This window comes from Alexandromys fortis, unplaced genomic scaffold (genome assembly GCF_014885135.2).
Source record: "Alexandromys fortis isolate MF-2015 unplaced genomic scaffold, M_Fortis_MF-2015_v1.1 scaffold_222, whole genome shotgun sequence".
Taxonomy (NCBI): Eukaryota; Metazoa; Chordata; class Mammalia; order Rodentia; family Cricetidae; genus Alexandromys; species Alexandromys fortis.
Window position 1 is genome coordinate 883617 of NW_026068108.1, and position 26295 is coordinate 909911.

The following is a 26295-nucleotide window of genomic DNA, read 5'->3' on the forward strand; positions in this document are numbered from 1 at the left end:
TTTATAATTGGGTTGATTAGCCTTTTACGGTCTAGTTTCTTGAGTTCTTTATATATTTTGGAGATCAGACCTTTGTCAGTTGCGGGGTTGGTGAAGATTTTCTCCCAGTCAGTGGGTTGCCTTTCTGTCTTAGCGACAGTGTCCTTTGCTTTACAGAAGCTTCTCAGTCTCAGGAGGTCCTATTTATTCAATGAGGCCCTTAATGTTTGTGCTGCTGGGGTTCAAACTGCTTTTCACTGGCTGATACCACCCTGAGGAATGCTTGGGTATTGTTCTGTGTGCACTGTCTTTCTGTCTGCCTTATGCTCCTGCACTCCCTAGAGCAGAATTATGACTTAGTAGAATTAGATAGCCTCACTTTAACCCTGCTTTGACAGAATTTTAACCCCATAAGGAGCTAAATCTTTTTCTTTTACTATTTTTCTTTTTCATTTTTTTCACCTCCCCCACTTTTTCTATTTTTGGCATTGCTCAGGCTCTAACCCCAAGCTATTTTTGATTGTGTGTTTTGTTTTCAGACTGTCCAAGTAATTGTCCAGGCTCGACTTGGTGAAAAGATTTGCACCCGTTCATCTTCTTCCCCAACGGGTTCTGATTGGGTAAATTCCTATTCTTTGCTAATGGCTGTGTATACTGTGGTTTCTGTCAAAAGGAATGAATATAAAATGTCCTACTGCTGTGTAAGGCATACTGCCTATAGAGCTGCTAAATCAATTGACCCATTTCTAGAGAAAGTATGTACATTCTTTATAAAAAATTAGTCTCCTATTTATTTGGACCTTGACTTTCTGCTGTAACTTGACAAAACATAGTGCTTAAGAGATAAAATAATATGTTGGTAGGTAATCTGTGTAATAGGTAATTAACCTTTTTAGCCTAAGACTTTAGCTTTGGTACAAACTGCTTCCCATAGGAAAGGAAGAAGTGTCTTAGTGTTCCTTTTTTTTTTTTTAAATACTTTATTTTTATTTAATCAACATTTGTTTTGCTTGCATGCATATTTGTATGAAGGTGTCAGATCTTGGATTTACAGTCAGTTGTGAGCTGCCACGTGAGTGCTGGGAATTGAACCTGGGTCCTCTTTAAGAGCAGCCAGTGCTCTTAACTGCACAGCCCTCTCTCCAGCTCAGCTAAAAGCAGTACCTGCATGCACTACTCTGTGTTCCCATAATACTCCTTGAGAGGGTTTTACACAGAAATCTCTCCTGGTTTTTAGTTCAATTTAGCAATCAAAGACATCCCAGATGTTACCCATGAAGCAAAGAAGGCCCTGTCAGGGCAGCTGCCTGCGGTGGGACGCTCTATGTGTGTGGAGATCTCACTCAAGACTTCTGAGGTAAGGTCATGCTAGACTTGCTTTTATTAGTTGGCATGCAAGGCTCTTCATCCTCTGCTTCCAATTCATTTATAGCTTTATTCATGTTCCTTTTCTTTATGAATTTCTCATCATTTTTTGAAGGAATTGTGGATTTTTGGTGCAGGGGGTTTAAGATAGGTTTTTCTGGGTAGCCCTGGCTGTCATGGAACTCACTTTATAGACTAGACTGGCCTAAAACTGGCCTTAAGAGAGCCAGTGCTGGGTTTAAAGGTGTTTGGCACCACCGGCTGGCAGAATTGGGGATTTTTATTTATATTTTTTGCTATGCTGGGAGTTAAACCCAGGTGTTGCCCATGTTCATATGACACATTTAATCTTTCCCTGCCTACTTGTTCAGAATAATGTACAGAGGGACAGTTTGGCTAATGTTATCGACTAAAAGATTTTTAAATTAAGGTAATAATAACCTTTCCTAAATTGGTGATGTCACTTAAAAATAGCACCTGTAGAAAGGCTGTTCTGTCACTTAAAAAATGTCCGGCTTTCCAAGGGCAGTTGGAAAATATTATTAGAAGGTTTAGGGCTGGGGATGCAGACTGTAGGTAGCACAGCCTAGCCAGCGTACGAAGCCCTGAAAAGTTCTAAATACGTATTCTTGTCAGGTATGGCAGCACAGTTCCCCAGTACTAGCCCTCCAGAATTGAGGCAGGAGGATTGGGAGGCCTTTGGCCAGTTTATCTTGCATAATGAGACTCCCTTGTTGCAGTTTTAATGTATGTAGAGCATGAGACTCTGTCTCAAAAAGCAAAGCCTAGGGTTGGTAGGATGGCCCAGCAGGTGAAGTGTTTGTCACCAAGTCTGATGAGAATCTTGTATAGTAGAAGAGACGAACTTCAGAAAGTTGTACCCTGACCTTTATGTGTGTGCTATGCCACCTACAACTAAAGGAAAGAGGGTTTTCTTGTTGTGCTAAAAAATTAGGAATATGTTAAAAGATGTGAGACCTGGATAGATACAGTGATTGTCTACAACGTAACCATGAACAGTAGACCAGAGTGTGGAGATTCTGCTAGTGTAGCTGAGTAGATTCCTGGTAACCATGGAGCCTGGAGTTGATCCCCAGCACCGCAAAAGAAAATAAAAATCAATCTCTCTCAATTTTTCTCCTTTTGTCTTTTCCTCCTCTCTGTAATTTTTAGTTAGAAGGAACATTCCTTGGTGTGTTTATTAAAAAAGAAGATATGAGCTGGAGAGATGGCTCAGCGGTTAAGAGCACTGTCTGCTCTTCCGAAGGTCCTGAGTTCAATTCCCAGCAACCACATGGTGGCTCACAACCATTTGTGATGAGGTCTGGTGCCCTCTTCTGGCCTGCAGACATCCACAGAGACAGACTATTGTATACATAATAAATAAATAAATAGATAGATAGATAGATAGATAGATAGATAGATAGATAGATAGATAGATATTTTTTAAAAGAATAAAAAGAAGATAAAAGCAGCACACACAGCACGACCCAACTCTCTAGAAAAGCTGTTGTTTCTTCTGTTTCATTTGGGTCTCCAGTATTTCTTGTGATTGTATGGTGACAATTCAGGTAATTTTTAATAATTGGAATATATTTCTCCTGTTCCATCTGTAGGGAGACTCCATGGAGTTGGAAATTTGGTGTCTTGAAATGAATGAAAAGTAAGTGTCGCTGTGTCGGACTCCGTGGTGTGGCACTGGGGTAGGCAGTGACCACAGATGAAAGCAGACTTCGCTCTTGGCATTCCTCTGGTCAGCAGAGCCAGCAGGCTTTGCTGTGACTTGCTTCATGCTTGGCTTCCAGCCTAGGCACAGAGGTGACCTTCAGAGGGAGTGAGGTTCCAGAGCATCGTCACAATGGAAGGAACAGCAGCAAGGCTGCAGAGGATTTGCTTTCCCAGTACAGCTTGTTCTCTGAGTCCCCTGTGATCTCCTTCCCCATGGTATTGTTGGGGCAGCTCTCCAGTGAGATCTCCTGCACTGCTCTTTCCACACTGATGGGATGGAATGCCACCTCCTTCCCCTGGTTCTGTCTCACCACCTGCCTGAAGCTTGACTTTGCTTTTCCTTAAGTAGAAAGCAGTTGACAGACTATCCAAACTTTTTGTAACAAATAGGTTTTTTTTCTTCAGTTTTCTTTTTTTCCCCCTCAGGTGTTCTATATAGAATTAAATTGTTCCTAAGACAGAACCTTGAAAATAAGCAGCAGGCTGAGTATAATTTGCAATATTGTTAAGTTGTTTTTTTGGTTTTTCGAGACAGGGTTTCTCTGTGGTTTTGGAGCCTGTCCTGGAACTAGCTCTTGTAGACCAGGCTGGTCTCGAACTCACATAGATCCGCCTGCGTTTGCCTCCTGAGTGCTGGGATTTTTAAGTGTGTAGATAAAAACATAGTGTGCTCTTCTATTTACCTGTGTCTAATGCCAAAAGAAGCATACTCTGGCTTCAGCAGTATATTGGTGCCGCTATTTATTTATTTATTTATTTATTTATTTACTTATTTATTTTAAATGGTTTTTCGAGATGCAGGCTTTTTCTGTGTATTCCTAGATGTCCTAGAACTTGCTCTGTAGAGTTCTGGCCTCAAACTCTGCCTGCCTCTGCCTCCCAGGTGTTGGGATTAAAGGTACAGTCTCCCACTTCACAGTGCTAGAGTTCTTCAGTGCCTCTTTAGTGCAGAGTCGCAGCATTCCATACCACAGACTGGCAGTGTCTTTTTGTTCCTCAGGTGTGACAAAGAAACCAAAGTTTCCTACACTGTATACAACAGACTGTCACTGCTGCTGAAGTCTCTTCTTGCTATAACGAGGGTGACACCAGCCTACAGACTCTCGAGAAAACAAGGGCATGAATATGTAATATTGTACAGGTAAATAGCAAGGCTCTTGATTTACTCACCAGTTTCCCGGCAGTGTACATAGTCTGTCTGGCATTTACATATTTTAGGATTGTGTTTATATACAGACAGTTGGTTCTAGAGAAATAACTCTAGTTTTGCAACTTTCCACATGACCCCCAGCTTTTCAGAGTTACCAGACCCGCTGTCCTTTTGTCTCTATGCAGTTATGGCTCCTGTTGAGTGAATGTTGAGGTCCTGCAGATACACATTTCAAATCCAGAAAGGGAGTTTAAGAATTTTACAAACAAGCCTTGGGCCTGGGAAGATGACTTAGTGGTTAAAATCCTTGTCATGAAAGCATTGAGAACCAGAAGTCAATGCCAGGTGGGCACAGCAGCCCCCTTGTAGGCCAAGGGAAGGTGGAGGTGGGTGTAAATGGATTTTTCTTTGGGCTGCCAGCTCAAACAAACCAACATGGAGATTTGTGAAATTATGAATTATGAAAGCTAAGCTGATAGCTTAGGTTTGTCCCGCTAGTTACTATAACTTAAATTAACCCAGTTCTATTCATCTGCGTGTTGCCATGTGACTCATGGCTTTTACCTCTCCTGAATGTTTGTTCCTTCTGTTTCCACTGGTGACTCCACCTTTCTTCTTCCCAGAGCCCACTTTTGATGTAGGAGGGTCTTCTATCTATCTGTTGTTTCATTGGTTAATTAATAAAGAAAACTGCTTGGCCTGATAGGTCAGAACATAGGTAGGTGGGAAAGACAGAACAGAACGCCGGGAGAAAGAAAGCAGAGTCTGTCAGACGCCATGCTACCATGCTTCTCCGATCCGAGACGGACGTAGGCTAGAATCTTTGCTGGTAAGCCACCACCTCGTGGTGCTTAGTAGATTATTAGAAATGGGTTAAGCAAGATGAGAGAATTAGCCAATAAGAGGCTAGAACAAATGGGCCAGGCAGTGTTTAAATGAATACAATTTGTGTGTTGTTGTTTCGGATGTAAAGCTAGCCATGCCGGAACCGGGCGGGATGAAAAGCAGGCCGGCTTGCCTCATCACTACACACTTTGTCCCTGGAAGTCCCATCTAACCTCTTCCTGCCTAGATAGTGGCCATTCAGCTCTTTATTAAACCAGTCAGAAGGTTCCTTAGGAGAACACAGAAAAGAAAAGCTTTTTCTTGGAATAAGGAGTAGGGTGGGTGGGCCTCTTGGAAGAGGTGACCATGAAGTGCATTGAGGCACGCACAGCCCTAGCAAGTAGAAATGCAAGAGAATGAAACTGCGCGCACATGGCGTGGACAGTAGCTGGCCAGGCAGCGATGGGCAGGGTGGGGGCAGAGCACTCCTCATTTTACTTTGCCAAATGACCTTGCATGGAGGAGTCTGGGAGAATAAAGTATGAGAACAAGGCGGAAGCTATGCCTCCCCAGTCCTCCAAGACTGTTCTGTGTTAGACAGGAGCTCTTGCTTTAGTCTTCTTTGGAGGGGGTGGTTTTGGTTTTTCAAGACAGGGTTTCTATTTGTAACAGCCCTGGCTGTCCTGGAACTCTCTCTGTAGACCAAACTTGCCTCAGACTCACAGAAATCTACCTGCCTCTGCCTTCCGAGTGCTGGGATTAAAGGCCACCGCCCACCTATGTCACCACCTCCCTGGCTGTTCAGCCTTTGTCAATGTGGAGCTGACTTGTAGGATTAGCATATTAATATGAAGGAACCAAAGGAAGACTTGCCAGTTATACTGAAACAATCCTATTCTGAGAATATTTATGAAGTCATCTTAACTCTCTTGATAATATCCTAACAACCTATGTCTTTTTCCTCAGATGCCAAGTTCAGTGTTTCTTGAAAAGTACTAGACTCTTAATGGCTATAATAGATTTTTTTCTTTTTTTTTAAAATATTTATTTATTATGTATACAATATTCTTTCTGCGTGTATGCCTGAAGGCCAGAAGAGGGCACCAGACCTCATTACAGATGGTTGTGAGCCACCATGTGGTTGCTGGGAATTGAACTCAGGACCTTTGGAAGAGCAGGCAATGCTCTTAACCGCTGAGCCATGTCTCCAGCCCCCTAGATTTTTTTTCTCTATTCTTCACTTATTTCATACTTTGTCAATTACTTTTCTTTTTTTTTAAGATTTATTTATTATGTATACAACATTTTGCCTCGATGTATGCCCGCACGCCAGAGGAGGGCTCCAGATCTTAGTACAGATGGTTGTGAACTACCATGTGGTTGCTGGGAATTGAACTCAGGACCTCTGGAAGAGCAGTCAGTGCTCTTAACCTCTGAGCCATCTCTCCAGCCCCCAAGACTTTATTTTTATTGTGTTCATACAGATGCCACAGTGCATGTGTAGAGATCATAGGACTACTGCCAGCAGGGAGCTCTCTCTGTCTACCATGTTGAATCCGTGAATTAAACCAAGTTGCCAGGTTTGGTGGCAAGCACCTTTCTCTTTGCCTGTTGAGTTATTGCCCTCCCAAGCTGCTGCTACTGCTGCTGTTTCTCCTTCTTCTCCTCATCCCCCTCATCCTCCCTTTCCACCTGTCCCTTCCCCTTCCTCTNTTTTTATTTTCGAGACAGGGTTTCTCTGTAGCTTTTGGTTCCTGTCCTGGAACTAGCTCTTCTAGACCAGGCTGGCCTCAAACTCACAGAGATCCGCCTGCCTCTGCCTCCCGAGTGCTGGGATTAAAGGCGTGCGCCACCACCGCCAGGCTTTGTTTCTTGGTATTTTAAACATAGCCTTTGAGAATATAGAACGGGATGTCATTTCTTTCTTTCTTCCCTACAGGATTTATTTTGGGGAAGTTCAACTGAATGGTTTAGGAGAAGGTATGTATGTATTCAGGCCAGAAACTTTTTTAGTGTTAAGAGCTAACTTCAAAGATGAGCCCAGCTGCTACTTGGATATGTGACAAACCTTGTATCACACACACCATAGTTTCAGAATGTATGATACAGTAAGGAACAGGTAAGGAGCCGGGCCAGTTGTCCAAGTAGCTACGAGGGCCGACAATAATATTTCAGAAATTCCTGCAGGAACTCATTGTTTGGGGTTCTCCCTCTCCTGTCTTTCTCTTACCCTTCCCCTCTTGCCATGTCAATTAAGCATTGAGCTCCATACCCAGACCTTTTTATTGTGGTTTCTGTTTTGGGTTTTGGGTGTTTTTTTGTTTGTTTGTTGTTTGGTTGGTTTTAGTTTTAGTTTTTTTTATTTTGTTTTGTTTTGTTTTGTTTGCTTGCTTGTTTTGCTTTTTTCTCAGACAAGGTTTTTCCGTGTAACAGCTCTGGCTGACCTAGAACTCACTCTGTAGACCTGGCTGGCCTATAATTCAGAGATAGTCACCTGCCTCTGCTTCTGCCTCCCTGAGTGCAGGGATTAAAGGGATATGCCACCACTGCTGGGCATTTCTTTTAGTTTGTTTAAGATCTTTGAAGACAGTGTCTTTTGCTGGCACTGGATCAGTAGAGAATACATTGCAAGTGGGAAACACACACAAGAAATGGAAGCTGCTTTCTTCATATGCTGAGTAAATAGTGTCAGTGACTTTACAACAGGCTGCCTAGGGGTGCCGTCAGCATTCTCTGGAAAAAAGCCGATATTTTCTCTCTTCTTCTAGGCTTCCAGACAGTTCGAGTTGGAACGGTGGGCACCCCTGTTGGCACCATCACTCTTTCCTGTGCTTATAGAATTAATTTGGCATTCATGTCGACCAGGTAAGGAAGCTTCTTAGAGTCCATAAGAACTCTCCCAATGATGTTAAAATTTCTCTCCCAACGAAACTCCAAGACTAAAGCTACAGTTCACATTGTCAAAAGCCACCTTTCCTGAACAATGCAGTTGAGACAGGGAGACAAGCCAGCCTGTCCAGAAATAGTCCGTGGTTTACATTTGGAGACAGACCTGCTGGAGCTGTAAAGTCAGGGTCTCTGTGGATTTGAAGGTAACTGGGAAGAAATTCTAACAAACATTGCAATGTGCTTTTTGCATTACAGGCAATTTGAGAGGACTCCACCTATCATGGGGATTATCATTGATCACTTTGTTGACCGTCCCTACCCCAGCTCCTCTCCCATGCACCCTTGCAATTACAGGTAAGGACTGGTGGATGCTCCGTCAAGCTGCAGCTAAGTAAAACATCCTGACTGTGTGAGTAGAAATGAAAAGGCTAGTTCCTTTCTTGCTTCTGCCTGTTAGGTACACCAAGGCTTGAGCCACAGCATCTCCGGAGATCACTGAGTGTTTAGAGTCATGGGAGTGATGTCACTTTCTCCCATAGACTACATAGGCACCGGGATTTTTTGGACTATGAAAAAATGTTTTTGGATTGCCATTTATAAACTCTGCATAAAACTTCTTGACATATATCCCGGCTTTTCCTAAGCACTGTTGGTGTACTTTCTGAAGTTGGCTACCATCATCATCAAGTTCACTGTTCTCTCCTCTTCCACTCTAGAACTGGTGAGGATGCTGGAGTCACATACCCGTCAGTGGAAGACTCTCAGGAAGTCTGTACCACCTCTTTTTCCACCTCCCCTCCCTCCCAGGTAGGGAAAGGGTTGTGGGCTATTGTGTGTATTCATGTGGGCTTTAGGGAATGTTGTCCAAATTTAGCTACAGCCCCTTTGGTGATTACAGTTATTTAAGGACCTTTCTCCAGCAGAGATTGTGCTCGTTCCCAGGCTAACCATTCTGCTGTCACCTCAGACCCCTACACTCAGTCACAGAGTCCTACTGCATTCTGACACCAGGGAAGCACTCTAACCTGCATGGGGTTGACCAGGCTGGCCTAGAACTCACAGAGAGTGCCATGCCTCTATCTTAGTGCCAGGATTAAAGGGCATGTACCACCATTCACTACTAGGATTTTTTTGTTTATTTGAAACAAGGTCTTATCACTTGAAATGCAGCCAAGTCCAACTTTGAATGCCTGATCCTCCTGCCTCCACCTCCCAAATGCTAGGATCAGGCATGTGTCACCAAGCTCAGCTACCAGTTTATTAATGGGGAGATTTTTCTTGTTAAGTTCTTTTATGTTAAAAAAATTTTTTTTACTACATTTATTTATTTTGTGGTGGTTGGTATGCTACACTACACCTGTGGAAGTCAAATGGAAAGCTGAAACAGAAGAAACCCAAATAACCAACATTCGTATCAGTAGCCTTGAAATTCTAAACATGCCCAAGCTGTTATTCTGAGGTTCTCCCACCTGCAAGACCATATGAATACACACACAGCCTTCAGTCACTCCCAGGATGATATAGGAAAGTGTACCTCCGAGCTTGCTAACAATCTGACCCACAAATTTTATCTCTTTAAGCCTGTGCTGAGGGTTCCTAACCAAGTTCACCTCCACTCTGCTCAGGGCCTCCCAGGTTAGCTGTTCCTTCACTTCCGCCCACATCTTTCCAGCTGATGACAGACTAATGCTTGGTGTGGGTTTCTGCTTTGCCATGTCATTCCCACGTGAGTCAGACAGGCTGACAGGGATGCCCTGAGAGAACTGTCACTTCTCAGCACCTTCCTAGTCGATGCTTTGAGAGCCAGCATGCATCTCCCTGCGTCTCTCCTGGGTTGCCACTCTCTGTCCAGCTTTTTACTGCTGCCCCTTCCGGAGGTTTTTGCCATTTCTTTCTCAAGTCCCTTCTCTTTCTCTCGTTTCTCCTGTCTCTGTGTCTGTGCACAGTGTGTGTTTACTGTCACAAAGGCACATTCTCAGACCCCTCCTCCTGTGCTGACGGACACTCTGAGGGTCCCCATGGCAGGACTGGCCTTTTCCCATCAAGTGAGTTCCTAATGGGAAGAAGGGGTGTGATGAGATGGACAGGGCACAGGGCAGAGTTATTAGTCCCTGAGCATTCTGTGGGCTTATTTTAAGGCTTAGTAATTGATTTTAACAGGACACAGTCACCCTTCTCCTTCCATTTATGTGAAAAATACATGGAGTTATTTATATCAGATTTCCAAATAAACAGTCCGTGACTGGTAATCTTTCAAAATTCAGTATAAATAGGAGCCGTCCATTCCCTGGGGTGATGGAGGTGTCATTAGAGACCTAAAGGACAAAGGAGAAAATAGGATGACGTGGGAAATTCACCCCAGGCTTGAACCCAGGAGATCCGCTGAGCTGGAAGCCTAGGGAACTAAGGAGCCAAGCAAGCACTCACTGCTGAGGCCTTTGGGGGGCTCTAAAACTATTCCCAGATCAAACAAGTCTCTGTTCTCATAATGAAAAAGGCCTGGCTCACGCGTTTTCCACTGGGATCTCTGCTCCAAAGGATTCTGCCTTTCTGCTGAGCTCCAGCAGGGGTCACATACTAGGATTGCCTTTTTCTCCCAGCCTCTCCTCTGCCCTCTGTTTTCTCTTGCTCAGCTCTCAAGCTCTCGCCTTTCCTATCAGCCTGCTGTCCTGGGCCTTGGATCGGCTGACCTGGCTTATCCAGTAGTGTTTACTGCTGGCTTAAACACTACACACGCTCACCAGGTACCTTTAAGGATGGGGAGGACCAAGGGCTTCCCAGGGCTGCCTCCCGTCCTTAGGGGCAACAGAGTAGCTTGAAGGACTGAAATGACTTTCTGAGAAGGTGGATCCTTCAGGGTTTCACTCTCTTCCCTTTTTTCTCCCTCTATAGTCATGCATGTCTTTCAGTAGAAACATCTCGAGAGAATTAAGGTCCAAGATGCCTGCCTACCTAATGGAGGCATTGGTGATGGGAAAGCTTATGAGGTTCGCCTGCTGCGTGACAGTGCCGTAGTTCATTTTGTCTTTCCATTCCCTCCTAAGCTGATGGTTCCTGGGAAGGAAGGTGGGGTACCTCTTGCTCCCAGCCAGCCTGCTCACGGCACCCAGGCTGATCAGGAGAGACTGGTGACTCACACACCTTCTGAGGGAACCCACTGTGCTGCCACGCCATCTAGCAGGTGAGTTTGCATCATGGCAGGGATAACCTGAGACAGACTCAGCTTGATACTGCTTGCTCCAAGGGTGAAGGTCTTTGATGAGAGTCTAATACTGCAGCTAGTATGTGAGGAAGCTATCTGGGGCTTAGCTGCTGAGAGGAAATAGCAGGGCTTTCTTTTTCTTCTTTGTGTATTTTAATTGTGTGCGTGTGTATGTATGTGTGTGCGTGTGCATATGCGTATGTGTGTGTGTGTGGCGCGCGCATGCGTGCACACATGCACACAGAAGTTGCCATGACTGGAGAAAGCCTGTCTCTTCCTCCCACCCTAAGCACCGTCTCTGGAAAGCTGCATTGAAAGCTGTCCTTCCCTGCCCTGCTTTTATTTGGACAGGTTGGGATAATGAGAATTTCTCATTAGAGAAATGCCCAATGTACTTTTTCATTGGCACAGTGGAGTAGTAGGGGGGGAAATCATGTAATCTATTCCTGTTTTTATGAATGTTGGTCCTTTTTCGTTCCAGCTCCGATCACATGGTCACAGGGAGAGCTGTTAGTCACTTAGCTCTCCGGTTTTCTTATTCTGGACTCCTGGATGGTGAGGGCTCTGAGAGCCAGGTCCTAAGAACTCAGATGCCAGGCTGGACAGCTGGCTCAGAGGTTAAGAACACTGACTGTTCTTTGGGTGGCCCTGAGTTACAGTGTAATATTTTATTCACATATGTGACCATTTTAGTTGTTCCAGCAAGTCTAGTCTTCTTCCAAGCCAAAAACCAGTGCAGTAGTATTAGCTAGACTTTTTTTTTTTTTAATTATTGTGCAGGCTGCTTCATGGGAAGGTGGGCTCAGGGACTAGAGTTGTTCTGTGGTCAGAGAGTGAGCACCACTTCCTCTTCCTTCTCCAGTGAGGACACTGAGACTGTATCTAACAGCAGTGAGGGACGGGCCTCACCCCATGATGTCTTGGAGACTGTCTTTGTCCGAAAAGTGGGAGCATTTGTCAACAAACCCATCAACCAGGTGATTTTCCTGCCACTGCCCTCACGGATATCTGTTCTTAATAAGGTCCTGTGGAACTGCTGAAATTGATTGCAAAATTTGTATGTGTGCAAGGTTTTTTTTTGTTTTTTGTTTTTTTTTTGTTTTGTTTTTCAAGACAGGTTTTCCTTGTTGCTTTGGAGCCTGTTCTGGAACTAGCTCTTATAGACCAGGCTGGCCTTGAACTCACAGAGAGCCACCACCGCCCAAGCCTATGTGTGCAAGTTTGTCTTTGAAGAGGATCAGTAACAGTGGACCCTGTGACACACTGCTCCTCAGTTTCTGTGACTAAGCATTCCCAACTATATTCCCATAGTCCTCTGCTGTGAACATATGTGTTTGGAGGCCAGGGTGACATGATTGGCCTAGCTGTGGAAAGCTGCTGGGCCTCTAGGATGTTGGCAGCCTATAAGAAACAAGTGTGCTAAGGAAAGTCAAGCAGGAACACTTCTCTCCTTTATCTCTTCAGGTGGCCCTGACAAGTTTGGACATACCCTTTGCCATGTTTGCTCCCAAGAATTTGGAGCTGGAGGATGCTGATCCTATGGTGAGCCCACCAGTGACTACCAGTTTCCAGTAGATGCTGTCGTGGTCATCCTTCTTGGGCAGTCACTGAGTCCTTTACAGGACTTAAGCCAGGCTCCTTGGCTTATGAATTTGCAGCCATCATTGTCTGTCTGTCTGTCTGTCTGTCTGTCTCTCTCTCTCTCTCTCTCTCTCTCTCTCTCTCTCTCTCTCTTCTTTGTTTGTTTTGAGATAAGAGCGACCTGGAACCCTGTGTAGCCCAAGAAAACCTCCAATTTGAAGTTCTCTTGCCTCAGCCTCCTGAGTGCTAGGATTACAATCATGCAGCTCCGTGCCCCGTGCAGCAGTATGTTTCTGCCATAGCTGTCATTTCCTGTTCAGAGTCTGCACTGACTCCGCCTTATTCTGAATTAGGTGAATCCTCCGGACTCCCCAGAGACCACGTCTCCTCTCCACGGCAGCCTGCACTCAGATGGCTCCAGCGGGGGCAGCAGTGGCAATCCACACGACGACTTTGTTGTGCTTGACTTTGTAAGTTACAGTCACCAACTTTGGTCTTTGCTGTTCTCTGAGGAGTAAAGCTGCTGCCTGGGAACAAGAAGTCAACAGCAAGGCTTTCGGGGTCACATCTCTGGGGGAATGCAGTGTGTGTTTGCTTTCCAGAAGCCTCTGCTTAGGAGGAGTTTGAAGGGAAGGTGATAAACCTAACCAGAGGAAGGGATGGCATCATCAAGACTAGAGTGTAGACAAGCAGGGTACAAAGACTTCTCCTCTCCTTAGATGAGTCTAGAAGACACTCTTGTTGACTAGTTCCTAGGAAGCAGGAGTTGTGTCATTATATAACTCTCTTTTGGTTTTCCTTCATGGTCCACAGATGAACTAACCCGAGATTGTCTTGTTTTTAAAGAAACCTGCTTTTTCTAAAGATGACATCCTTCCGATGGACTTGGGGACCTTTTACCGTGAATTTCAGAATCCCCCTCAGCTGAGCAGCCTCTCCATAGATATTGGAGCCCAGTCTATGGCGGAAGACTTGGTATGGAAGCCCCCTCCCTCCCAGGGTTCCTCCTCTCGCCTCCTATCCTCATGTTGGCACCCAGGTGCCACAGGCATAGAGCTTTCTTCCTGTTACTCCACGCTGCCCCTCTGCCTTCTTTCTGGGCATCACTCTGTAGTCACACCTGACGTGCACATGCCGCCTGCTGTTCGTCTTGCTGCCTTGACTCATTTTTCTTTTTCACAACACTTTAAAAATATTTATTTACTATGTGTGCATGGGATGTAACAGGAGTGTCGTGTCCATGCCACAACATATGTGTGTCCTTCAGATCAGAGGGCTGCACAGTAACAAGAAGTGCTGGACCCACGAAGCCATCTCAGTGGCTTTCTCGGTGTTGTCCAGGCTGGCCTCATCCTCTGCAAGGGTTAAAGGTGTGTGCTTCCATGCCTTAGTATTCTGAGTATTACTAAGAATAGTATTTAAGGCTTCTGAGTATTAGCCTTAAATGAGGCTGTCTAAATACCACACTAGCACACATATTCTCTGTGTGTGTGTGTGTGTGTGTGTGTGTGTGTGTGTGTGTAACTGGGGATAAGCCCTGGGCTTGCCTATGTAAGGCTCTGCCACTGAACAGCACACCCACACCATCCTTCAAAACATAGCTAAAACTATGTTTAAAATCATGAATCTTATAGGTTTTCAGTCAGGCGATGGTGGCGCACGCCTTTAATCCCAGCACTCGGGAGGCAGAGGCAGGCGGATCTCTGTGAGTTCACCTGGTCTACAGAGCTAGTTCCAGGACAGGCTCCAAAGCCACAGAGAAACCCTGTCTCGAAAACCCAAAAAATAAAAAAATAAAAATAAAATAGGTTTTTATACAGAAGGGGTGACCTGCCAATGGTAGCAGTCTAAATTTTAATCCCAGAGTAGGGAGCTTCTGAGAGTAGCCCTCTGATCCCTGGCATGTACTCAGAAGGAAGCAGTGTCCAAGAGATCCAGTGTGGTCACTTAGCCAGTGCTAGCTGAGGCTCCCCTTCCACCTGGGCAGTGTTGTTAGGGTGTCTAGAGCACACCATCTTTTCCTGGGTCTCCTATGCTGCACCCCACTGTGGAAGGTCATCCTGCAGTGGAAAGCATTCTGGTGTAGTCTGCTGCTTATCCCTGATGGAGGCTCCTCTAGGAAGGACAAGGTCTTCATCAACAGCTGCTGCTGCAGGACAGGCGGGCAGCATGGTTGTCTTTTCCTGGATTTTTTTTGTGGTGACTTTTCCCGCGACTTCAGGCAGTCAAAAGATGCAGGTGTCCAACCTCCCACAGACCTGTGTACATCGTGCAAGTCCAGTGACTGCCTTGTCCCTGTTTTCCCAGGGCTAAGTTCAGATGGACTGGCTGCCTCCTCCAGGCCTTCTAGAGTAAGCCCCTCTCCTCTTTTTGCTACAGGATTCTTTACCAGAGAAACTGGCTGTGCATGAGAAGAATGTCCGAGAATTTGATGCCTTTGTTGAAACCCTGCAGTAAAAGTGTCCCAAGTATCCGCAGCATCCCCCTTCCTGTGGACCCAGCAAAGAACCTCCTCGTCCTCAGCAGCTCCCTGCCTTCCTACTGTTTCTGGCCAGTGAAAGGCAGGGTGGTTCCCTCCTGGAGACTCGTGGCAGCAATCAGACCCAGTGCCAGACTTTGGGAGGACTCTGGCTATACCAGAAGAGCTCAGCACGGACCATCCTCAGCTGCCTCACAGAGGGTGTCACCCTTTCCTTCTGCTGCCAGCCCTGGCCTGGTCTACTCTGCAGCTCCCCTGACTACTTGTCCTTCCATCAGCCACTTGACATTCCAGCTGGTGGCGGGGACACTGGGCAAGACCAAATGGGGCAAAGGAGGGCTCTGTGTCACCAGTAGTTACTGGGCCACCCCACTCTCCCTTCCTTTCCCTCCCACTCCTTTCCCTCCATCTTTCCTCATGACAGCCACAGAAAAGCTCCTTCTCACCCTCCCTCAATTGCTGCTTGGATATAGGACATGGTAAATATTTATTACTTTCAGAGAAACCAGATATTTTATAGAAAAATATGTTCGGGTTAGCAGTGTCACTGGGGAAGGAGTGGAGGCCTCCTGTGAAGATTCCTCAGAACCTGCTGTTGCATCTAAAGAGAGATGAGGAATGGGGCTGCAGGGGCAGAGAAACCCCTCAAGCTGTGTGTGTGGAGCTGCATTCCTTGGCACATGGTGCGCTCCTTTCTGACAGAGCATCTGCACAGTGACTGGCTCTATTCTAGGCCCCAGGAAAGCTCAGGTGTGTTTAATGTGATGACTCACTCGAGACACATGGTGCCCCAGGGAGCAGTGTGTGTCCTGCTGCTCGAGTCCCCGACTAGAGCAGGAGTGGGGAGCTATTCCTCCCTCCAATTCCAGAGTCTGTATATGGCCCTGGGTTTACAAGCTGGATTGGTTCCTTTTTGAGCTTATGGTTGACTTAAACTTCCAGGTATTGTTGCTTGAGTAAGTCAAGTGCCTCTGCCAGCCTGCCTGTTCCTCTGATCCCTATAGTCACTGGCAGCAGCTGTTACTCATTGGAGCAGGTGGCTCACAACTGCTTATTAGTAAACTGGAGACTTTGACCTGTGCATGCTTCTGCTGCCACAGAGAAATGTGCCCAGCATTGGTGGCCAGATGGCACTGCAGCCTTTGGATCAGGCACATTCATGGCCTACTGAACCCGATTTGCCCCCACAGCCAGCACCGAGTAGGGGTGAGGGCATGGATTCTTGGCAGCTCAGCCAGTGGCCTTTGTGTCTCAGACCTATCAGGGTAGAGGCCAGGGAAGCTGAGCAGAACATCCTTGAAGGTTGCCTGTGCTCTTCAGCCCTGCACAAAGGGAACCAACTCCTGCAGCCACGCTCAGGCTGGGACCAGTGGCTATGAGGCCCCTTCTCCAGTGCTTTGTCGGGAAATGAGAGCTACACTTGGAAATATAATCAAGAGGTTTCCAATAAAAGTTTTCTGTACTTGACAATTTCTTCTTCGAAATGTTGTCTGGACAACTAGTCCACCATTCCCACTTCTCCCACTGGGCCATCACCAGGCTCCATAAGAAAGGAAGGGTTGAGCCTAAATTTCAGGAACTCTTGAGTCTCTCAGGGCTGCTTGAGTCTTGGGACTTACCGCCGTGGCTCCCTAGAGCCTTGTAGTGTTCCCCAGGCCAGGGCCATGTGCTTGAACACAAAGTACACGGGCTGTTATCACCAGCATTCCGTCCCCTCACATAGCATACCTGCCGCCCTGTCTGCAGGACAGAATGCCGGGAGAAAGTAGAAGAGGATGTGACAAGGAATGGTGACTGATTTGGTGAAAAGGGTTGTTGCTGAGAAGTAAGGGAAGTGGCCTGTCCAGGTTCTGCTACTTCATCTGACAGGCTCCAGCAAGGGCAGTGGGCTCTCAGAGGAGTCTTCAGATCTCACTACCTCCTAGTGCACACTGCAGGGCTGAAGGTGCAAACGTGAACTAGGTAACACTTGAGAATAGGCAGGTGTCTGGAACCCGCCCTGACAACTGTAACAGGTGAAATTCTGTCATCCTAGTTGGAGCCATTAATTAATTGTAATAAAGTGTATACTACTGGATGGTGGTGGTGGCGCACACCTTTAATCCCAGCACTTGGGAGGCAGAGGTAGGCAGCTCCATGTGAGTTCAAGGCCAGCCTGGTCTACAGAGCAAGTTCCTGGACAGCCAAGGCTACACAGAGAAACCCTTTCTTGAACTCCCCCCACCCAACAAGTGTAATGGTACAAACTTAAAATCGCCACACTCAAAAGGATCACAAGGTTGAAACCAGCTTGGGCTACAAAATGAGACCAAGTCTCAGAAGACAACCCACCTAAGATTTATCATCTTGGGTGTGGCAGGTGCATGCCTTTGATCCCAGCACTGAGAGGGAGAGGCAGGCAGATCTCTGAGTTACAGGATTTAAAAATAAACAAACTTCTAATTTTAGGGATGAGACCTACATGCTTGCACTTCCACCACAGCTACTGCCCCAGCCTGAAAGTGACCATCCCAACCTTTAAAACCAAGCAAAGTCTACTCAAGAGAGGAAAGGAGAACTGACTTCACATCCTGTGTGTCCAGGTGGCAGTGGAGAGAGTCTGGCCTCCCAGGCAAAGAGTCAGGGTTGGGGAGGTGAAAGAAAGGAAATGACATGGGACCAATCCTGAATCTCACCAAGTAAGAAAATCAAGACTGAAGCTCTAGGGCGAGAGAGAGAGGATCTCTGGACTTTGAGGCCAGCCTGGTCAACATAGTTCCAGGATAACCAGGGTCACATAGTCAGACCCTATCAGAAACACCAAAGATTCAAGCCCTAATGTGACTGACTGTAAAAGCCACCCCGATCCAACACTATTCAGTTCTCTCCTTTTCAGTCAACTGGGAGAGAAAGCCCCGGTAAAACACGGTGAGCAGTTGGAATGCTGCAGGTACAAAACATGGATGGTACCTGGTACTTCTCTGCCTGAAAATGATGAGAAAGCAGGCCGTGGGCCTACTCAGAATAAGGAAGGGGAATACAGAATATCATGGAGTGCTGTCTTCCAGGCATAATACAGCTCTTATCTTTTTTAAAAAATCCTGATATGTATGGATGCGTGTGTAGACCGTGTGGCGCTGCTGAGCCCCTGCTGGAAGAGCACCAGGTGCTCTTACCTGCTCTCTCGAGCTCCCAGCCCTTATTTCATCAGAGCAGCTGTTGCAACAGCACAAGAAAACCTTAGAGAGGCGGCTCCCTTGGTGAAGTATTTACTGCACAAGTTTGACAACCTGAGCTTGTCCTCGGGACCAACGTAAAGAAGGGGAGCCAAAAACAATTGGCACAATGAAAAGACGAGGGTTGGGGGTCTTTTGAAAGGAGGTAAGCAGGGTCATTAGATCTTCACTGGGAAGCTACACCTGCTCCCTCTCCACTACTATGATTCTGTCTCAGTTGCATGTGATATTGGAAGGCAACAGACTTAAATATATGGGAGTTGAAGATTGGAGGAGGGACCCCATCTTTACAGTTCCCCACACTGAGATGAGTCCTCTGTGATAGAGCTGCTCGGGGTCCCTGTGCTCACAAAGTATGCCACTGACTGGGATCGGAACCATTTTTCTTTAGACTTTCATTGTTCACATTTCCCCAAGAAAATTATGACAGACAAAATTAAGATGAACTAGGGAGGGGACTTCCCGAGGCCCTCTTTCTCAGTCATGCCACACTTCCCAAATGGTCCAGGGTCTTACTTCCTAAGCAGCCAGATGGGCATTTCCATTTCCATTTTTATTGAAATACAAAAAGTGCAGACGGTGAAATACATGATTGGGGCCAGGAAAATCACGGTAAATGTGAACACTGGATTCACAGTAAGAGCCCCCAGTACACACTGACAGGGCAGGTGCAGGGCTAGAGAGGTCCCAAAGGCTCCCCAATAAATGGAGTGTAGCAACACTTGATACAAAAAGGTGGGTGACAATCGAGTGGCCTGGGATTGACAGAAGCAGCACTTGAGGCATCAGAGACCTGATACATGCGGCCTCATCTGCAAGATGCCCAGTGCAGGTCCCACAATACCCAGTGCCATCACTGGAGCTGTCCTGCCTGGCTGCACGCGCAGGGCAGGGCAGGCTCACTGCAGGTACTTGCCCTTCACTAGGGGTCAAGAGTTTTCACTAGGCGTAGAATGAAAGCGGTCAGTCATCACTGCGGCTCAGGGTTTTTGAGAGACGATGGCCCAGTAGCCACCACACTCCATCAATCTTCCTGGTGGAGTGATTTATTAGAAAAACCCCTTCCCCTCGTAGGGGCTTCTGAGCTCCGTGCCCTCCAAGAGTACCCAGGCAGGAAGTAAGGGCCACCAGGGATCCTGGAGCACTGGTGCCTCTGGTCGCCACATGGACCAGAAGGACCCAACACAAGCACTGGCTGGGGGTCTGTACACGTGAGAGCATGGAGGACAGGACTGTGCTGCCGACACACCCGACACGGGCTCTCCCAGGAGTGAGGAGGACCATTTCAACAGATGTGCAGAGTCTCAGTCTTGTGATCCAAGATGCCAGGTGTGACAAAAATGGGGGAGCAGGACACACTGGGAGCAGTAGCACTTGAGGAGGAACAGACCCAGGAGGCAGAAATGACAAGCCAACTCTGGTCTTGTCATCCGTACTAGTAGGAAGGGCAGCACAGGGAACTTGCAACCAGGCCAACATTCACTTCTAAAAAGCACAGCAACTGACCAGAAAGGGATGTACCCAGCAGAGCCAGCTCACGTCAAGGAGCTCAGCTGTCCCATTTCCTAACAAGCAGGAGAGAGGACCAGCCCCCGTACCAGCACAGCCGCAGTGATTTAGTCTTCTACAGTTGCCAGGGAAACAGGCAGGAAAAAGGAAAGGGTTACTGAGGTTCAGTCCTAGAGGAGCCAAGCCCAGTTCTGGAAAGCCCAGCAACCAAAGAGGCAGTGAGAGGTATAAGGCAAAGAAAATGTCTTACGATAACAGAGGCCTCCAGGGCTGGTGAGGTGGGCCAGACAGAGGGAGAGGAGGGGCTGCCCAGTTAGTGAGCTCCAACTTCCATCTCCCAGGGCTTCGGGGCCCCTTCCTAGGCAGGAACCTTGGACACCAGGAGGACAAGTCCAACTGAGGCTGCCAGAGAAGGGGCTGGTGGGGGTTGCGCTCAGACCTCCTGGGCGTCTGTGCTGGGGAACAACTCCCCTTGATGGTCCAGGAGGAACTTAGTGAAGGTGTTGATGGGATTAATGGCCTTGAGGGTGATAGCAGCGTCCTTGGCCCACAGCAGATTAGGGCCAAAGACCACAGCCAGGTTAGTGTTGGTCATCTTGTTCTGGTCACAATGGGCAGATATCTGTGGAAGGAAATGGGGCTACAACTAGAATCTAGGGCCCTGCCTCTTACTCCCAGCAACCACATCCAAGCAGTGACCCCCCCCCCCCCTTACACACACACACACACACACACCAGGTGAGTGGCAGGGGCCAGGGCTCACCTGTACCAGGAAGGCAGTCAGGAAGCGCAGCACCTGGTAGTTCTCCTCTGGCAGGCTGTGGAGAGCCTGCTGCGTGGCCTCCACTCGCTGGCTTTCATCAATGTCTGTGAAGAGGGCAGCTCCAGATTACAGGGCACAGGGCTAGCTCAGGAAACCCTGGTGTGAGACTAGTGGGGACCCAACCGGACTTCTGAGAGCTGCTTATGCCCACGAGCCTGCAGGGGACGGTGGGTATGGCCATATACACTCCCCTGAGCTCAGTTCCAGCTCTGGCAGAGGATTTGCATAGCTGGGGAGGAAAGAGAGAACTCACTGAGGAAGCCCACAACGTGGGGGTAGAGGTCAAAGGTCAGCAAGGGCTCAGGAAGCTCCCGAAGGAAGGTCTTGAGGATGACTGCCGGCAAGTGCAGCTCGTTGTACTGGTCAAAGTCCACCGGCAGCCCTGCATGCAGGAAGAAAGGATGAGAGAACACCAGGCCAATCCAGAGGCCAACAAGCCCCCTTACTTTGTCCTTTTGTCTGCTGCACAAGCTGCCTTTTCCCAGGACCCCCTATTGCATCTGCCCCTTCGCTTCCTTTTTCGGTTTTTTTTTTTTGTTTGTTTGTTTTGTTTGTTTTTCAAGACAGAGTTTCTCTGTGTAGCCTTGGAGTCTGCCCTGGAATTTGCTTTGTACACCAGGCTGGCCTTGAATTCACAGAGACCTGACTGCCTCTGCCTCCTGGGTGCTGGGATTAAAGGTGTGTGCCACCACTGCCCAGTTCTTTTCTTCCTCTCAACAAGGGTACACAGACTCAGACCATCTGCAGAGCATGAGGACACTGGAAAACGCGACAATTATTCCTTGCCCCTTTGCCTCTAAATGACCTTGAGAACCCAAGGCGGCAGCTCCCGAAAGTGGGCAGCAGAAGCAGGACCTTTGGCCACACCAAAGGACATGGAAATTCTGGCAAGAAGAGAATCTGGGACCTTGCTTATAGTCCATCAGTTACAACACGTCCCCTTCTCTCTCTCTCTCTCTCTCTCTCTCTCTCTCTCTCTCTCTCTCTCTCTCTCTCTCTCTCCCCCTCCCCCTCTCTCTCTCTCTCTCTCTCTCTCTCTCTCTCTCTCTCTCTCCCCCTTGCTTACAGCCCATCAGTTACAACACGTCCCCTTCTCTCTCTCTCTCTCTCCCCCACCCCCATCACTGCACACACACACACACACACACACACACACACACACACACACGCTCTGGACAAGCTCAGGGGCTGGCCCACTCACCCATGTTGTATTTCTGCTGCACTTCCCGTACAACCTGGGTGTTGGCCGACCTCCGGAAGATGCCCTCTGTGGTGAGAGCTGGGGAACAAGGGGCTGGTGAGTCTCCGAGCTCTAGGTGATAGATCACTTCCTTGCCAGATCACTCTTGGAATTCAAAGAAGGGTCATTGGAGTGTACTTTTCTATGCTCTGCTCAGAGTTTCTCTAGAGCAGCCAGGGAAGAGAGTGGCTGGGAAGGTCACTAGGCCCAGGGCTCCACAGCACTCACCGTGAGCCTGCAAGTAGGCAACTGTCTCCCTGAGCACAACGGGAATGGGCTCCTGGTCTGGGTTCTTCTCCTGGAGGCTGTGGGAGCAGAGGGGTGAGCTGGGACTCTGCATGCTGGTCCAGCCCCCATCAGCCCCAGCCTGCCCAACTTCAGCATACTCACTGCTGCAATGAGACCCCAAACTGCTGGTTTGGCAGCGGGGGGCGTGGTGGCATGGGCTTGGGAGCTGTTGCAGGGCTCTTTTGGGTGGATTTGAGGAAGTCATCATACCTGGGAGAGTAGATGGAACAAGGATCAGGCCCTCTGGCTCTGTAGTTTTGTAGCCAATGCTATCAAGCATTTACTATGTGATTTTCTCCCCCCCCCCCCCCCCCCCCCCGTCTCCTCTTCCTTTCCTTTCTTTCTTTTTCTGAGACACGGTTTCTCTGTGTAACAGTCCTGGCTGTCCTGGAACTGGCTCTTGTAGACCAGCTGGCTTCAAACTCACTGAGATCCACCTGCTTCTGCCTCCCGAGTGCTGGGATTAAAGGTGTGCACCACCACCACCCGGCACTAATGTGTGATTTTCCATGGATTATTTCATATATCCTCAAAACAGCTCCACTGATGTGGGATTCCCCTCTGTATGCTATCAATATGTTTTATTGCTATTGGTTGATGAATAAAGCTGTTTCAGCCAATGGCTTAGCAGAGTGAAGCCAGGTGGACAACTTAAACAGAGATACAGAGAATAGGCGGAGTCAAGGTGGTGTCCAGTAACTACTGAAGGACAGTCTCTGGAACTTTTTCCACAGCCTCGTGGCAATACACAGATTAATAGAAATGGATTAATTTAAGATATAAAAGTTAGCCAGGAATATGCCTAAGCCATTAGCTGAAACAGCTTTATTCATCAACCAAGAAAGCCACACATATACAGAAGGACTTCCCACACCACCCCACTTAATGTAACACAATTTAAAGAAATTCAGTCAAAGGCTTGTGAGAAAATGGGGCTTGATTTGGCTCTATCTACTTTCTCTGGATCCTGACACCGCCATCCTCACTCCTCCAGGTTCTCCAGGGTCCACACGCGAGCACACATCCCCCACACCCTACACCCTGCTGTCTCACTTGAGCACTTGGCGAGGAATCCCCAGCTGCTCCAGCTTCACATGCTCACTCAGCTCGCTCAGGTAATTCACGTAGAAGATCTTCCGGCCAAACTTGAAACTGGAGGCAAAGGGAAGGATCTGGGTCAGGCTGGACCCATGGTGGGGCTTTGCTTTTCCCTGCAGACAAGCACCTGGTCTGCATCAACCCACGCTGGCCACCTTGGGCATCTGCTTGATGTGTGAGGGGTGCACACGTGTGGCCTGCTCACCTGATGAGGGGCTTGAAGAGGATAAGCAAGGTTTTGATGAACATGGTCGGGTGCACGACATACAAGGCCTTGATGTTTTTCTTGTACCTGCAGGATAAGGTGGAGTGAGGGGCAGGGTTGTTAGGGGCCCTGCCTGTACTAACATGGAATAAGCTCCTGACCAGAACAACCCAGACAATCCAGAACCCACACAGCTGTCATCCCAGAGCCACCCACACTAGGCTCTGGAGCCCACCCCCATGTCCCAACCCACTTGCGATCAAATTCCCGGTAGGCATCCCGTAGCCAGCTGAGGGAGGGCTTGTTGTCACTGGTCAGGCCGTGGTGCAGGTACAGCAGTGTGTAGTCACTCTCCACATACTGGTCCAGTGTGTGCTTCAAGTACCTTCAAGAGAAGTGCCAGGGCTGGGGTGTAGCTCCGTGGTAGAGTAATCACTAAGCAAGTGTGAGCCACAGGTTCAACTCCCAACGTCATACACACATAAAAAGCCCTGCTCAGATCTGTCCTCTGCACAACAGAAACCAGTACTGGCCTCGAGGCTTCCTTCCCCACAGACCTCCCTGCTGTCCTTTGCCTGTGTAACCCACAGTCTCTCCTGGAAGAAGGCAGAGGAGAAGTATGCAAACAGCGCTCATTCTGACAGCAAAACCGGCAGACCTGAGGTCCATTCCGCAGTTAAAAGGGCTTGACATACTTTTCTCAGGATCGCCCTGAGTCACTGGTTATTGGTCAAAGGTTTTTTTTTGGTTTTTCGAGACAGGGTTTCTCTGTGGCTTTGGAGCCTGTCCTGGCACTAGCTCTTGTAGACCAGGCTGGTCTCGAACTCACAGAGATCCGCCTGCCTCTGCCTCCCGAGTGCTGGGATTAAAGGGGTGCACCACCATCGCCCGGCTGGTCAAAGCTTTTAATGTCTGCCAAACACTTCCAATACATTACCTCATTCTTCCCACATTACAACAGAAGCTCAAGTCAACCCTGTTTTACTAATGATGGCAATCAGCAGAGGTCAGGTGCTTGGCCAAGGTTTCAGTTTGTGGCACAGCGGTGAAGCGTCCAATGCCAAGACTGCATTCTAGACCTTGGAGCACTTCTGCCTCCTACAGAATCTGTAATCTATGTACAGTCTATAAAACATTGTGTCCATGAAAGGACGTCAGGATGGCCAGAAGGCCAACTGTTCCAATCCATAGGCTTTTGATGGACCACAAAGCCGTACACACACACACACACACACACACACGCTGAACACACTGGAAATTTGGAAGTAAAAAACAATAGGGAGCTGGAGAGATGGCTCAGCGTTTAAGAGCACTGGCTGCTCTTCCAGTGGTCCTGAGTTCAATTCCCAGCACCCACATGGTGGCTCACAACCATCTGTAATGAGATATGGTGCCCTCTTCTGGCATGCAGACATACCTGTAAGCAGAATATTGTACACTTAATAAACAAAAAAACAAACAAATAAATCTTTAGCTGGGCACACGCCTTTAATCTCAGCACTAGGGAGGCGGCAGAGGCAGGTGGATCTCTGTGAGTTCAAGGCCAGCCTGGTCTACAGAGTGAGTTCCAGGAGGTTCCAAAGCAACACTGAGAAACCCTGTCTCAAATAAATAAATAAATAAATAAATAAATAAATAAATAAATAAGGAGAGGGTAGAAAGCCCAGGGTTAGACCTCTTAGAAAATGGACAATCAGTCCCTTCGCAACCACACTCAGCTGCCAAATGACATCTTAGTACCACAGCCCTTTGTAAACAGAAAGTGTTCAGTGTGGGTAAGAGCTAAATTATTTTGTGTAATAATGATAAGAATCGGGCTGGAAGCCAGGCAGTGGTGGTGCATGCTTTTAATCCCAGCACTTGGAAGGCAGAAGCAGGCGGATCTCTGTGAGTTAGAGGCCAGCCTGGTCTACAGAGCAAGTTCCAGGACAGCTAGAGCTGTTACACCAAGAGAAACCCTATCTCAAAAAGACAAAACAAAACAAAAAGAATTGAGCTGGAGAGATGGCTCAGAGGTTAAGAGCAGTGACTGCTCTTCCAGAGGTCCTGAGTTAAATTCCCAGCAACCACATGATGGCTCACAACCATCTGTAATGAGATATGGTGCCCTCTTCTGGCCTGTAGACACACAGACAGAACACTGTATACATAATAAAATCTTATAAAAAAATGGCATTTTGCATGAGGAGAATAGCAAAGATTACAGCAGACACTCTCAGCCATGGATGCACGCCGTGACCTTTGGAGTGCAGTGGAGTTGTGCCCATCAGAAGCTGGGCAGTGTTCAAGAATACTTCCTAAGGAAACAGAGGGGAGTAGGAGACTGTTCATTCCAGAGTTTTATTAGGGAAAAAAATAACAACTCAGCAGCCAGCAAATTGTCCAATATCAGGAGATTGGCTAAAGAAATCATGGGACATCTATAAATAGACCATCTCACGGGATGCTTCTGCAGACAGGACTAATCTGTGAAGTCAGGCATCAGAACAGCAGTCATGCTGGAGGCAGACACTGGAAAAGCAAACTGGAGACCTGACGTGGGGCGGAGCACTGATAGGTATGGAGTTTCTGGTTTGCTTTGTTTTTAGGTTTTTTTGAGACAAGGTCCCACTCTGTAGCTCAGGCTGTCCTGAAACTCAAAATACTCCTTCATAAGCCCCCAAGTGCTGGTTGCAGACATGCATCATCAAATTCACCAGAAACTGGGTGTAGTGTTATA

The 26295-nt window shown here is 47.6% G+C and overlaps 2 protein-coding genes across 7 annotated transcripts in view; one reads left to right on the plus strand and one right to left on the minus strand.

Annotated features, from left to right (window-relative positions):
- The window catches only part of Atg13 (autophagy related 13), a 40336-nt gene extending 23668 nt beyond the window's left edge, over nucleotides 1-16668 (plus strand). Inside the window, exons 4-19 of one of the 4 annotated variants that reach the window (XM_050124316.1) lie at nucleotides 519-599; nucleotides 1217-1336; nucleotides 2961-3007; nucleotides 4073-4213; nucleotides 6987-7027; nucleotides 7816-7912; nucleotides 8192-8290; nucleotides 8653-8743; nucleotides 9883-9981; nucleotides 10570-10680; nucleotides 10981-11117; nucleotides 12001-12115; nucleotides 12603-12680; nucleotides 13073-13189; nucleotides 13566-13694; nucleotides 15099-16668. In XM_050124316.1, the coding sequence (XP_049980273.1) occupies nucleotides 519-599; nucleotides 1217-1336; nucleotides 2961-3007; nucleotides 4073-4213; nucleotides 6987-7027; nucleotides 7816-7912; nucleotides 8192-8290; nucleotides 8653-8743; nucleotides 9883-9981; nucleotides 10570-10680; nucleotides 10981-11117; nucleotides 12001-12115; nucleotides 12603-12680; nucleotides 13073-13189; nucleotides 13566-13694; nucleotides 15099-15176 (1581 nt within the window). In that variant the 3' untranslated portion in view covers nucleotides 15177-16668. The remainder of the gene's footprint in view (nucleotides 1-518; nucleotides 600-1216; nucleotides 1337-2960; nucleotides 3008-4072; nucleotides 4214-6986; nucleotides 7028-7815; nucleotides 7913-8191; nucleotides 8291-8652; nucleotides 8744-9882; nucleotides 9982-10569; nucleotides 10681-10980; nucleotides 11118-12000; nucleotides 12116-12602; nucleotides 12681-13072; nucleotides 13190-13565; nucleotides 13695-15098) is intronic. The other 3 variants (XM_050124317.1, XM_050124318.1, XM_050124320.1) reach the window with 3 other exon arrangements.
- Nucleotides 16669-18947: 2279 nt separating this feature from the next.
- Arhgap1 (Rho GTPase activating protein 1) overlaps nucleotides 18948-26295 on the minus strand; it is a 34969-nt gene continuing 27621 nt past the window's right edge. For all 3 annotated transcript variants that reach the window (XM_050124323.1, XM_050124321.1, XM_050124322.1), the window contains exons 5-13: nucleotides 23830-23961; nucleotides 23577-23663; nucleotides 23327-23425; nucleotides 22376-22483; nucleotides 22214-22290; nucleotides 21947-22024; nucleotides 20999-21127; nucleotides 20686-20789; nucleotides 18948-20544 (exon numbers count right to left, since the gene is read on the minus strand). In XM_050124323.1, coding sequence (XP_049980280.1) covers nucleotides 20356-20544; nucleotides 20686-20789; nucleotides 20999-21127; nucleotides 21947-22024; nucleotides 22214-22290; nucleotides 22376-22483; nucleotides 23327-23425; nucleotides 23577-23663; nucleotides 23830-23961 — 1003 coding nt within the window. In that variant the 3' untranslated portion in view covers nucleotides 18948-20355. The remainder of the gene's footprint in view (nucleotides 20545-20685; nucleotides 20790-20998; nucleotides 21128-21946; nucleotides 22025-22213; nucleotides 22291-22375; nucleotides 22484-23326; nucleotides 23426-23576; nucleotides 23664-23829; nucleotides 23962-26295) is intronic.